The 15,170-nt window shown below is 32.0% G+C and overlaps 1 protein-coding gene across 1 annotated transcript in view; it reads right to left on the bottom strand.

Annotated features, from left to right (window-relative positions):
• Nucleotides 1-14,968, bottom strand: part of LOC149779778 (replication protein A 70 kDa DNA-binding subunit-like) — an 84,650-nt gene extending 69,682 nt beyond the window's left edge. Inside the window, exons 1-3 of the mRNA XM_089940639.1 lie at nucleotides 14,934-14,968; nucleotides 9,746-9,800; nucleotides 6,523-6,650 (exon numbers count right to left, since the gene is read on the bottom strand). Coding sequence (XP_089796765.1) covers nucleotides 6,523-6,650; nucleotides 9,746-9,788 — 171 coding nt within the window. The 5' untranslated portion in view covers nucleotides 9,789-9,800; nucleotides 14,934-14,968. The remainder of the gene's footprint in view (nucleotides 1-6,522; nucleotides 6,651-9,745; nucleotides 9,801-14,933) is intronic.
• Nucleotides 14,969-15,170: the final 202 nt, after the last annotated feature.

Here is a 15,170-nt window from a genome sequence, read left to right as displayed (position 1 = left end):
ATTTGAAGTTGGAATGTGCTTTTCACTTGACAGCTCCATTTCTTTTATTCTAAATTGATATTCCTCTCTTTCTGTCATTCTTCCTTTTGTAGTTGTTCTTTCTCCTTCTCCAATTGCAAATGCATTTGCTCTTTCTGTAATCGTATTTATTCTTTTTGTAACTGGATTTGTCTTTTTTTCTCTCTTCATCTGATTGTAAATGCACTTGCTCTTTCTCTTTTTCCTATTTCATTTGTTCTTTTTCTTTTTCTAATTGCAGCTGCATTTGCATTCCTTGTAACTACATTTTTCATTGTTTCTGTTCTTCTTCTTTCTGAAGTTCCAGCTTCCTTAACTCTATATTTCCATCTTGTATTTTAATTCTAATTTCTTTACGTTTATGTCAGCATCTGATACAGACTTACTGATTGAAACCATAGCTACTTTTATCAAAACACTCTTTTCTACCAAGTACTGGACCACAATATTTTTTATTTCTTGCTTCGTTAAGGAAGCCTTTACCTCAGTAAGACCATATTTTCTGGCAAGTTGAATTAATTCATCTTTTCTTGAAAAGGTCTAATTGGTCCTGGGTAGGACTTGAAAGAAAGATTTCCACTCATGATGACATTTTAGAAAAAGCTAGCTGATTTCACTAAAGATTTCAAAACTCAGGGGAATTCAAATTTTAAAAGAAAAAAGTTTTCTGGAATATTTTAGCCAAAATTCAAAATAATCCGAGGAGGAGTGCCCAATTCTTATGTTACGTGTTTAGGCTCAAATAAATAGTAACAAATGAAAGATTGAAAACAACAAGCTTTGAAAAATTTAACAATTTATTTCCCTGTAAAAGGGCTGTAAAAATGAAAAAATAAGAACTTAGTACGGTTTTAAGAATCAAAAATAATCCAAGGATAATCAACGAATACAATTTTTGTAAGTCCTAATAATGAAATGTTCTAATGAATTCAAATTCAAGTCCGGATGAAGAATCCAAGCTGGAAGGTGATGACGTATACTGTACCCTTTGTGGTATTGTAAGGTCTACAGTTAAGTATTAATCACAAACAATAATGATGATTGAATTAATGAAATGTCTTTGTCCAAGAATTCTATATCAGCACTCAAATTTTTCTAGGAAAAAGAATCATCCGTTAGAATCCAAATAATCTGAATAAACATCAAAATGTGATTCCCAAACTAGTCACAAACAAATGAACACCTTGACATCAAGTGTTTTAAGCCAAACTAAGAAAAATCTCTATAAACAACGATTATACAGTAACTCGAGACGCAAAACAGATTCCTGGATGAGGGACACATGATCACATTCTAGAAAGATTTAGAAAATATCTACAAGTCTAAAGGCACGTAGCACAGTATAGCCTCAATTTCACCACCACCATTCACACACTAAAAATGAATTTAAAAAAAGAAGTTGTTTAAGTGACCCTCAATCAAGGCCAGGAACAAGGTCAAAAATGGAAACAATGTTTCTATTATTAGGCATCCACAAAAAGAGTCAGGTAAAACTGAATTTTCTGGAAAATATCAGATTCCTAGTAAACAAAAATTACATTACACCTAAAAGAAGTCTACATGGATATAACTACTGTGAATATTCAAACCCTGACGGGGTATTTTGATAGTCTACATTTACTATTTAATTTATTAATTTGTTCTCTCTTTGACAAAAGATTCAATAAACAGGGGCAATAAGGTGAAGAAAAAATCCCACAAAGACCTTGAATCTCTCTCTCATAGATATCGGGCCATATTTGATTTTGATCACAAGGTGCAAGAAGAAAAATGTGATCAAATACATATGCATCCCTGTCTTTCTGTAGCTCTCTTCCCCCTCCTCCCAAAAAACTGGAAAAAGCATTTTAACATTAATGATGCAATTTACCTATTGCTGGTAATCTGAAATAGCATACAGTGATACCCTATGTCAATATAAATTATTTTCCCAGGAATATAGCCAGGTTATCAAGAGGGCTGCTGTGCTGGTCATACTGGACAACAGAACAGCACCAATTTCATGTAGCTAGATACCATAAGACAATATTCATTGAAAACCCATGTTGATAAGACCAGCCACTTAAGAGACGCAATAACAAGATTCTTTTCCAAACCACCTAAGTTGATGCTTTTCAACTAATATCATTGTTCCAATTAGTTTTTCTTTCATCAGATCAATGCAAGAAATTTTATTTCAAGCTAATTTTGTGGGGGCCAGAATTTTTTTTCTTTCTCAAAACAAGCCCAGTTTCCCCCTTCCTCAATCCAGAAATTTATGTGGTTGTTCCATTAGCATTGTCAAATATCTTTAACACACAAAACTCACATATGTACAAATGCCATCATAATAACAACCCCCATGACACTAAATTCCAAGTTTCCATCTTTAAAATTAACTGGACAGTGGAATACTGTCTATACTGCTCTCAACAGTTCAGTGGGAGGGAAGGTAAAGCAAATGTAATTGAGAGTGGATGACACTCTTGTTCAAACTAGCCAGAAGATCTTGTTGAATTTTCCCTGCAGAGAAAATGCCCAATTGCATCTGCATTGCTGTAAGGAAGTGTGAAGTACACAGTGGCTAGCAATGTTTAAACATGTTAGTTACTTTTTGAATTTAGCTTTGCATTATTTTCTACGTTGTGATGATACTGGATGGTGTTTGCTTGTACACTCCAGAATGACTACTTTTGATATGGCATTTACAGTATGTGACAAGAACAAAATGCTGCTGTACTTCATAAAGTTCAACTCTTGGGTATGCTTCTGTTACCAATGGCTCATCCTTACCTGAATAAAAAATGTAATTCAACATTTGTCTTAAAAAATGAATCACAGTTCAACACACCAATTCAGTTACCAAATAACACATCGAGTGAAGTCCAGCTTGAAAGAAACAATGCCACTGATCATAAACTACCCAGTAACTTTTATTTAAGATTAGCATTCAGTGCAGCAAAATAATAACTTTTGTTTCTTTAGCACATACAATATCACTTGATTTATCTAATTTCAAATATGTTGGGTTGTTTCACTAAGTCCGCTATGGAAATTAGCCTATTATATAAAATAGTTTAAGGAGGTCTCCCCTGGTGTTCAAAGGACTTAACCTTGCCCTATCCATTGTCAGCCAATTAAGTAATCTGTGAAATTGATACTGTTAATAATATGACTTCCTTTCATTTTAATTGCTTCTATGACAATCAACTGTATATCCCGTCCCAAGGATAGTTTTACATGAGCATTCATTATGACTGTTTACAGTTTATCGGGGCTGCAGCTTATGTAAATATATCATGGTGGTCAAAAAGGTCTCTCTCTTTATCTCTTTTGTTTGTTTTTGTTTCCATGATTACCGAAAATCAAGTGTTTCAAAACACGACAGTGCCAGGGACTTTGGGAGTAAAAATCATGGTTTTCATGTGACACACGATGTTATGGCAGGTGTTACCAAAACAGAAACAATCAACACTTTTTCTTTTTGAATCAAATCAATATATTTGCTGTGTGATAAAAAACACAAAAGGGATGTTGAGTCCGAGTCCACAGTCTGCATCTGCTTTGCAAGAATGCTTTTTTTTTCAAAAAACTTATAAAACAATCTTTTATGTGTGAGCTTGGAGTGTGGTTTTCTTTACAGGCAACATATTTGTTTGGATCTCAAAATTTGTGGAGTGAATGAAGCCAATAAAATTGGTACACCATGAATAAAAGCAAATCAACAAAAATGCAGATTATTTTAAATTTTTGCATGCATGATAAGCAGAAGATCAAGGTTCATACAGTTTCAGAGTCAGTTTATTCATCATTCTTGGAATATTCAGCTTGAATATCTTGCATTTTCTCAGAAAAATTCATGGAGTTTTGGTGAATATTCACAAGAGTATTTCAAGAAACTCAAGGACTTTCAAGCATAAAATAAAACATTTTAAAAATTTAAGTTTTCAAGGTAACCCATCAAATTCAAAGTTTCCTCAAGGTTGTACAAAACACAATTACTCATCAACACCTCAGATGGGTATAGTGAATGCTGCTGTTTGAAACATTATTTTCCTTGTTCCAATTACAATCATGTCTATTTTAAAACAAAACATTGGATAAAATTGAAAACATTAATTTCTCCAAACTTGAATTTCAATATTATCATCATTTGAGTATAATGATATTAAATAATTTAAAAAAAAGAAAATACAAACATTAGGCATCAAGTGCTTTGATGACAGTTTTGTGCTAGAAATGGCAAAACAGGACACCATGATATACCAGAATACACATTTTGAACATCTGGTAGATTTTATACCAAAGTTACATTTTAACACAGCAACTTACGTACAAATAAAAGCTCATATTCTTGTGACCTTGGGACTCAACATTATCAGTCAAAGAATTGCATTTCTTGTTAGGGAAAGTTTTCATCAGAAATATTATGTTGACAATGATATTTTTCACTTCCAAAAATATAAAAGTTGTAATATGATTAATGAATCAAAAAATGGTCAAGAACATATCATATTAGTGTCCATATCTATATATACATTAAAAATAACATGGCATTTAAAGTGTTGGTATAAAGTAAATTGATATACCAATACTATTGGTATATCAAATTGTGATCCACCCATGAGGCAGTAATACTAATATATAAAGATTCTATCAACTGCTGGCCTATAGATCAATGATGAATTTCTACTCATTCATTTATCATATCAACGGCATATGAAAATAACGATAAAAAGTATTAACAGTGCCTGTTTTCTAAATGAAATTAAAATGGTACACAATTTCATTGGAATCCTTTCTTTTTTTCCATTCCCCTCTTCCCTCTTGTGTGTAAGGGACAAAAAAAAGCAAAAATCTGGAGTGAGAGAGAAAAACATAAGGCACTGGACAAAAACATTAAAAATGAACTTGTACCAGTAACCTACAGTAACCTGGTTTGCCATAACGGTATGTTTATGCTTTCCTTGGGATCTATCTAAATTTGTCAGTTATGAGACACACATACTGTAGCATATTTAATGCTTTATCGTCTTTGTTTCTTAAACCTATTATAATGTTCTAAAACTAATGACTAAATATAAAAAAAGTCCGAATGGTTGCCCTTGTCCCCCCCCTCTGGATTATCATAGAAAATTCATGAAAATACAAGCATTGGGGATTTTGCTTGTGTCATACAATGATGTCTCTGGACCTATGAATGATGGCAAAGTTTAGTCAAACTGAGAGAGAGAGAGAGAGAGCAGTGGTCACTAGGACCACAATGGGTGACACCATCAGAGGGTGACACCAAAATGACAGTCTGCAAAATGTGTGAATATTTGTGCAGGAATGAGGTCCATGAGGGTGACACCATGAGTTACTGTACTGCATGACACCAACCCTAGTGACGCCAGAGAGAGAGAGAGAGAATTTTATAATCTTTAGAAATGTTAATTAAAGTAGAATAATGACTTAGATGAACTGTCAATAGATTAAAATATTTTATTTACCTCATGTTGGTTCATCATTTCGCTTAGTTTCTATTTCACGTTAATTTTCATATGCCAGTACGTGAATGCCTGACAGTTCAGGTTCAGTGTACAAGAAGTAACTGTTTTTGTAGTGCACTACTTGATTCATAAAAACCGTATTTCATGTTTAAATCATGAGTGTGTCCATTATTGATTTAATATATCTGAAAAAAAACAGAAACTAAAAAAACAAACTTATCAATCTGCATATGTGATTGTAAACAACAAGAACATTCATAGAACTACATTTTGTAATGGACATACTAGCAGGGATGTGAGGAGTTAATTCACTCGGTCAATACACAATTGCCCAGAGCATATCGTAACTCCATTCAAAGTATAAATATGTGTATTTGTATGTGATATAAATAAAACGTATGTATAGTATGTATGCTGTATCAATGATATACCACTCACTGTATAAATTTTTCATTAAATGGAAACTCATCATGTCTCGTTTCATTTTAATGAAAAATCTATACATCTTATGGTATATCATTGATACAGCATACATACTATAAATGAAAGACATACACCTTGAATTTGCAAGATTATAACTAGTCTAGGCCAAATACAATGGCACTCTCTTTCATTATTACTTGCCCAAATCAGTAAACATATAAAGACTTGTAAGAAATGGCTACAGCTAAATAAAAACATCTCATTTTCAGATGGTCAGACAGTATACTATGACTTCACTCCTGATACTTGTCTGAACAAGGCAAAGCAAATATGCCACAAGGTGTCTTCCTGTAATGTACTTAATTGTGATGAATTTTGTAGTATAACACCTGCTAATACATTCAAAAACATACTTTAGTTACAGAATAGAAACTTTGTAACAAACACTTATCTGAAATGATATATACTGGATCAAAAGCATGCCATCATTGCAAAGAGTGACTAGGGTCTATGCTACCGAATACAATAAAATAATGAATAGAAAATTAAAGTTTAGAATATTTCCTGAATTTTAAAATATGTTTATCCCTTTTGAGTCAAAAGTTCATACCTTTATGTCACGTATTTTGACATGATGAATCATGTCCTTCTTCCCAATAAAATCCAGGATATGTACAGCATCTAAATCAGCCACCAGTATCGAAAGACATTGCTGCAGAACTTGAACATGGAATTTAACTGAAAGTATATGAAATTAAAGCATAAGTTTCACCAATATAAAAAAATTGTGTTTGAGCATAAATGCAAAATTTTACTTATTTCTCATGTTTTGTTAAAAATAGAACTAGGTTATATAAAGTCAAAAGGAAATAGTAACTGAATACTTAATATTGGTCATGTCATTTGTTGTAACTTATGTCTTGTTCCAAGAGTACAGTTAAAATAACCTGTCAAAAACCAGCAGGAGTTCTAACCGGACTCTTTAAAGTTGCATACATTTTTCTTAAAACTTTTTTAATAATAATAATAATGATAAAATAATAATAATAATGATAAAATAATAATAATAATGATAATAATAATAACTTTATTAAAGAGGGTGGCACAATTAGTTGCATGGAACTAATCCTCCTTGTGGCATTCTATTATGTACATATTTACGTCCTGAGTACATATACTTAGTTACACACACACACACACACACACACACACACACACATCATTAATAATATGCTATTTTTATACATGGACATTATAAAAAGAAAATTTAAATGTACATGCTCTAGCTAGGTACATCGTGTATATACAGTACAAAAGTATTGAGACAACAAAGTGGAAGGTTAGTGAATTTACACTTATGTTGTGATGTATTAGTCAAATTGAACAGGTTCCACCTTTCATCCACTGAATTAGATTATGATTAAATGCATTTATATATTTACTTTCTCTAATTTCTTTTGATTTTTTTTGTTTAAAATTAGTGATCCTGAATACTGAAAACTTTTCTTAAAGAGTTCTTTATTTGGTTTTGGGATGGAAGGGTGGTTGGCTGAAATATATCTTAAATTGAGAGTGTTGCCTTGTTTTCTAGCATGAAATAATTCATTGAGATATAATGGGGCCATATCGTTTGCAACTTTGTGCGCATGTCTAGCCTTCCTCAAAAATATCTGGTCACTTACTTTCACTTGCTGTTATAATTTTCATTTGGGATGTATTCAGCATCATCTAGGATAAGTCTGCAAGCTCCTTTTAGCAATCAGAATAATTTGTAAATATTCTTGTCAGAAGTGTTTCCCCTGATAAAATTACAGTAGACTAGGTATGGTTGTATACAGCATTTGTAATATGTTAGCCTATGCTTAGCTGATAGATTGTGCTAAATAACCACAGACATTAACTGACTTTATGACAAGAGATTTGAATATGTTCTTTCCATTGCAAATTGTTGTCAATCATCACCCCATGGATTGTGTCGTGGGTAACCATTTTGATGGCAGATTTCATTCAACTCAAGATTCAAATTATTATTTTCAAATTTTGCTCTGTTTTGTTTCATAGTAACCATTAATACTTTTATCATATCCTTATCATTTTACCATTAAAAACCTTAGAGATAACTGAAAACCAGTTCTCCATAATCAACTTTGTTGAATGCCTTCTTCAAATCAACAAAAGGGCAATAAAATCTTCCTTTACTTTTACTACAGAGGAATATAAAGTAAACATGTTATGAATAGTGCCATATTTCTTTCTAAAACCTGCTTGTGTCTCACTGATGAGATAAATAATATCATTAAAAACTTGACCTATTTACCTGGATTGATGTCCTCAAGTTTAATCCTTAATTTTTGCCACCTGTCTATAGTTTGCCATACCTATACTGACAGCTCATCTGATATCAAAACTCACAAACCATCTATGTAATCATTTTTGTCGCTCCTCTATTTAGCTGAATCACATACATGTTCACTCCCTTTGCATGGAATGGCTTTAAAGGCAATTCTTTGTGCATACTTTTATCACTATTAAGACCATCATCTATGTTATTGAAGATGATAATAAATTCCGTCACAGTTTTATTATGTTACGACTCTAGGTTTTAAACTATGTAACTCAAAGAAAGTGAAACCAAAATCAAAAACAATTTATTTCTCTAACTTATAAAGTGAACATTCAAAAGACTCTTACAGTATTGCAAATTAAAAGCAAAATTCCTAAAGGTGCTATCACAACAAAAGAAATACAGAATCCTCCAAATTAATTCCAGTGGTTTTGAGTGTCCTGGTGTACTAATAGTTTCAAATTATTATCACAGATGGATCTTAAAACAGGAATGATTTATTTGTTAATCAAACCCCCATTTGTACACATTTTCAACTGACCTACAACACAAATTTCAAAAGGGAAACCTTAGTGTAACTATAAAACAAGACTGACCTTGAACTCAATGCTGACAACATCTTACTTTTACAACTTACACTCCTGACAAAAGTTAGGTATGCAAAAACTCTATCCACAATCTTCAATTGCCGACAATAGTCAGGCACACAATAAAAATTAAATAAACATAATAATTTCACTTGTCATGGTCCATCACAATAACAAATTCTAACGTTCACATGTAAAAGACTAACTCATAATCCAACAAATGCATGAACTTGAAAGAGCAGAAACGAATAATATATTCATAGAATTTTGGCATTCATCATCTTTACAGAAAATATCTTTGCCAGTAAAATCAATACTTTGAACTATAGCCCATAGTTTCATGAAATATTTCTACATTCAAGTGATATTTTCCTGGCATGCAGAATTTGAGTTCTGGCAAAATATTCAGTAGGATTTGAGCATTTTGCTGTGAGATTCTTGTGCATTTATATAATATTAGGAGGTCTAGCAAGTGATGATTTACATACTGAACAAGTTATTGTACAGTATGTGAAGTGCCTAATGGTAGATCGGTTATTTTGGCACATCTGATTTGCATGCTCAGCAGCCACTTTGTAACTATTTGTCCACCATAGACAGACAATGCACACATTGAGAGGGTCTGAACAATTACCGCATAGAACCAGGCATAACAAGATTGCCATTTATTCTTGAATATTTGCTGAATTATGCCACCTGCAAAGTTCATATTGATTTAAGTGTGAATTTGCTCCTGTCTGAGTTAAGAATCCTCACAGACTCAATAATAAGTAACAATCACACAAAAACTGATTTCAGGAGCAAACCCACAACAACAACAACAACAACAACAACACACACACGCAAATTTTATACTAATATACTGTACTAAAATGCTGACAATATTGCTTCTGGCTAATTACCTTCATCCTTTCCTCTTCTACTCCCCAACTCTCTTGAATTCATTGTTTTTATTGTCTAAAGATTAAAGCAAAACAAAATATGTTAATAAAGTGAAACATTAAAAATTTATAATTTCAGTTCAACAAAATTAAAAATCTAAATAATTTCAGAATTTTATTATTTCTAATCTCAATATTATATTGATAAAAGGTTTTCTCAAATGTTGAGCTTATGACAGACATATAAAAAACAAATAAAATACTTTGTTCACCTTTGCTGGATATTAAATTTTAAAAATATCAATTTAAACACTCAATTCTTTATTAAAACAAATTGATTGTACATCTTTTCACATAATAGTGTGTTTATTGGTATATCAACTGTTATTATCAATATACAGTTAATGTTAGTGTTCCTTACAGTTAAAAACCATACAGACTTTTTACATCATCAAAATAAAAAAATATAATAAATGTATATTTAGCAATTTCCTATGATGAAATGCTCAAAACATCATTATTTGACAAATCTTAATTTTAATTATATTTATCTTAAAAAGACTTTTTCATCTTTGGTTATTACTATTTCTAGTTTTCATTATCACTCTGAATCAAAAATTATTATTTGGTGGGAAAAATCCAACTTCCTGGATGGTCATAATACAAGATATTCTTCAGATCTATCCACAAAGTGGGTTTGCTAAACATTTATTTGTGTTTGCTTCTGCCACAAGCAGGGCTGTAGAGAGCAATTACAGGCCCTGGGGTAAGAAAAACCCGGACCTCTCAAAATTCAAACAAAAATTTTCTTTCATAAATTAAAAGTGTTGTTCTGCCCAGGGCACCTTATGGGCCTGGGCCCTAGGGATATATCCCCAGTTCTCTCCCATCTTGTTGGCCCTGCCCACAAGCCAGTAAAGCTACTGGAGTCCCTCAAAGATATTGACAATATACAGGTCAAGAAGGATTTCCAGGAATTCATTATAAAAATTTCATATCCATATAACTGCTGAGTGTTTAAAGTGTCTTCAGTGATGACAAGATTTTCAAATTAGCTGCTAATGTGGATGTATCAAATGTAATACTGGCACCTGATTTTCATTAAAGACCAAGGATAGCTCATTAGAAATCATTTGTTGACAACACAATGTCAATATTACCAACCATTCAGTGGAAAAATAGGATCAACAAGATCTCATAAGAAGTTTTTGACTTTTCATTTTTGAAGGAGTAATTATAGGATTTTCCAGGTGGCTGCCATGGCAGCAATATTGGGTGCCAGATTGGAACCATTTCCATTTAGGACCAAACTAGATATTGCAAGAAGGCTTTCTGTGAAAACACATTGTTGATATGTCCAGCAATTTGGAAGTAGTGATAAAAAGATTTTCAAGATGGCCAATTGTCTATGACTGGAATCGTTAAACACCGTAGTCAATATCTTTAACCTTACAATAAATGTTTAGCACTACTATCAACTTGTTCTTGATTGGAAATGCAATCAGATACAAAGTCTGATTAAATTTATTTTGTTTGTGTGCAAGTCGATGTGTTCAAAAGCTCAATGAAGTCCAAAATGCATTGAAGCAAAGATCTTAGACTTAACCCTAAGGTCAATTAGGCATAGTTTACAATAATACTCCTACACAAAAGTGCAGATGTTGTTGGTCAGATTCGAAGAGTTTTAGTCAAGCCTTTTTCAGTGACTCAATTCATACTAGACAAGATTTATTTTAGTGAGCCACTTCTATGCTATGTTGAAAGTATGATGAGTACCATTTTCATTCAAAACGAGTTATAGGGTTCAGTTATGTAAGCAAACTCCATGTTGACACCTTCAAGAGGAATAGAGATATGTAGATTTTTTTAGACCACTATCATGGCTATAATGTTAGGGGTCTGATCAGCACCATTTTCATAAATGGCAAACCAAGAAAGAAAGAAACACAGAAACATGGCACACAATATAGACAAGAAGTATACATGTAAGTAAATAAAATCTCTCAAGTAGTTACATTTATTAAAGCAAAATATATCTTTCGGGACATAGCATCTCTAATAACTCTCCCCAGCACAAAATGGAATGCTTTATTTTGATAGATTAATAAAAATAAGTGGACTGGAAACTCAAAAGGTCACCAGATTATGAACTTCTATGAAGAAACCAGTCAGACTACCAGCTGATGTCAAATTTATTTATCATCTTATCTTTTTTAACCAGATGTATATGTCATATGCCATTTATTTTCTGCCATGTGTGTTAGATAGTAATTCATCCAATCAAAAAAGAATTTTACATATGTGAAATATTATTTTTCTTTTTTGTGAAATAGAAACTTAAAATAATTTCACACTATGCAAAATAAGCCATTATTTCACATTTTACATGTATAAAATAGCTTTATTATATACCACACAATTGAGAATTAATGTTAGATATATTGTGGAACATACTTCATTCCATTACTTTGCACTCTGAAGTCCTGGAATCCAAGTATTTGTTGCCACATTTGCACTCCTTTTAAGGAATTAAAGTACTCATATACATACTGATAGATTGAAATAGAAAAATAGAAAAGTACCCTGTATTCCACAGTACAATACAGTACTGAAGTACAACAGAAATTTAGGCAATTAAAGTTACAAACATTTCCTCACTAACATTTAACTTAAAAATAAAAATTCATATCTGTACTAAATTAATCTTTAATAGCAAAAGCAGAAAATTCAAGCATTTCTTTTCTTCTTGGCTGACCTTTATTTGTTAACCTAAAAGTCACCCAGGATTCTAATGGAAAGGACTGAGAATATTTAATTCCCTATTTATTTCTGAAATCAAGAATGTGTCCATATGGTGTGGAATATAAATAATCTGGTAAAATTTATGACAATAAAAAATGCACACATACACACACATATCATTAATAATACATAAAAGACTTGAAAAAATTTAAATTCCTACATAGTTGAAATCATCATGCAATGTAATTTTACCTACCTGAGAAAATGCAGCATGAAAGCAGTGTTTTCAAAGGACACTGTTTATCATTAAAAAGGTTTTCTTCTGTTTTACTTTATTTCATTATGAAATGTATTTGTGTGGTTCTCTGGCTAAACAATCAACATGTCCTTAATATACAATGTCCTGTATAATCAACCATTCAATGCTTCAGCTTTTCTAAGGCTTTTCTCTAAACACGGTCGAATACATAAAATTATAACTCTGCAGTTTCAGTCTTAATTTAAGATAACACCAACAGTTCCAGTCTAAAATTAAGATACGATTAACAGTTTCATAAAATTAAGATAATATTGACAGTTACAGAGTAAAATTAATAGAACACTGACAGGTTCAGTCCAATATTAAGATAACATTAACTGTTTCCTTGTAACACTAAAGCAACATTTACAGTTTCAATCTAAAATTAAGATTAAATTCCCCACAACCCTTGGTCATAAAAACCAGATATTTGAGAACTTGATGTTTATTACATAGGTCTGAAGCCAAACTGAATGAAAGTTCACTTTGTTTTATTCATGTGGTTTTAAAAATAAAAAGTAACTTGCAAAAATGTACTCATACTCCTAACTATGATGTAATGTAATCATTCCTCTAAATTTTAATTCAGTGTTTCACTGTGGGATACCTGTGTTTCTTGTTGAGGTTTATGGCAACATTATACCTGGAACTAATATTCTGGGATAGGACACTCTTTATCTACCTCACCAAATGGTATTTACTCCCAGTTGATATAAAAATAAAGCACCATTTTACATGTATTTGCAAAACAAGAAAGAATGAATTTAGTGTAACAGATTGAAACCTTTTGAGCAACATATTATATGTGAAACCAGAGCGAAGAAATTTTACAAAAACTGCACTTGACCAATATGGATTTTTGTAAACCACTTTCATGCTTCTGTATGGAAGACAAACTGATATATTCTTAGACCCTAAGCACACTTAAAACTGCACAACTTTTTCAAGAATGGGGTTTACTTGTCCATTTTTAGATCTTTTATAAAACTTAACCTGTGGTCAGAATTAAGACCAGTTTTTTTTACTAAAGATATCTCACTTTCTATCAAGTAAAACTTTAAAAAATACACCACAAAGAATAAGGTATATATATATATATATATATATATATATATATATATATATATATATATATATATATATATATATATTTAAAGTCAAAAGTGTGATTTCTATATTTTTCAGACAGGAACCATAGAAAGCAGAAGTCTCTGTCCCCATAACACTGATACTGATAATTACAACCTAGGTAAGCACAGCTGGCATTTTTATCTGGATGACACATTCACCCCTGTTGTTTGCTTTTTTTACCACTGGTGTTTCAAGACCACAAGCAACCTCAATTGTATCTCAATACAAACAGGTGATCTCGGAGAGCTCAGCAGAGTTTTCAATCCTCTGTTATGTTAGTCCTAGATTATTCTGTCAAACATAAAATTTACCTTCAGAACAAAAAAATAAAAAAGCTTAGAAGTCATTACTTTATGAACTTAAGATGGGGACTATGTACAACATAGGGATGAAAATTCCTCAGTGCTACATGTTATCATCCTCTTCATATGTAAATCTTGTTCCCATTGACCATTAAGATCAAAAGCGCAGCACTGGTTGATTTTTGCTCCCAGGCCAGAAACCTAAGAGGGCTTAACTTAATCAGGCGACAACGCATCAGTCTATTAAACTATTTATATAAATGAACTGTCTTTCCTATTTTAAATCAAGGTTTAATATATTGCTTGTATCAATATGAAAAGAAAAACGTCTTCAATCCACTGTGATATATATTTGCAGACAGCGAAAAAAGTCAGCGAAAACGTTCCTTTTATCTACTCACGTAATCCTTTATTTTCAATTTTAAATTCTAAAAATGGGTAAAATTTCATCATTTAGTTAAAATGAGTAGCAGTGCTTATTTTTGAATGAACAAACACACGTTATCCGTGTATCTTGCTAGTACTAATATTACTATTATTAGTTACCTCAATCGGTGAGTGAGCAGTGATTATTAGCGTTTTTGCTTTGCTTGAAATAAGTTATTTCTAACACTTAGCGTTTTTGCTTTGCTTGAAATAAGTTATTTCTAACACTCAAACATACACAGTACAGTAACAGTGCTGCCATACGCGTGCCGTCAATGGCTCTGAAAGGAAAACAACATAAAAGACTAACCGATTTCGTAACAAACAAAGCTTGTTGGTATACCGTTTAATTTGCCTGGTTTCCTTTCCTCTATAGCAGTGGGATTTTAAACCTGTGGTCACTGACTCATAATACGGAAGAGGACTAAGGCTAAAATGCTGACAGGCGGATCCAGGCTTATAATACTTACTTCTTACGCAACGCGGTAGCCCAGTTTATAAAGGATCGTAGTGCATACGTAATAAGTGATGCTTGGTTCTATAAAAA

This window comes from Sinohyriopsis cumingii, chromosome 17 (genome assembly GCF_028554795.1).
Source record: "Sinohyriopsis cumingii isolate HCF-2022 chromosome 17, ASM2855479v2, whole genome shotgun sequence".
Classification (NCBI taxonomy): Eukaryota; Metazoa; Mollusca; class Bivalvia; order Unionida; family Unionidae; genus Sinohyriopsis; species Sinohyriopsis cumingii.
Note: the sequence above shows the minus strand (reverse complement) of the source record. Positions and strands in the feature narration are given on the sequence as shown.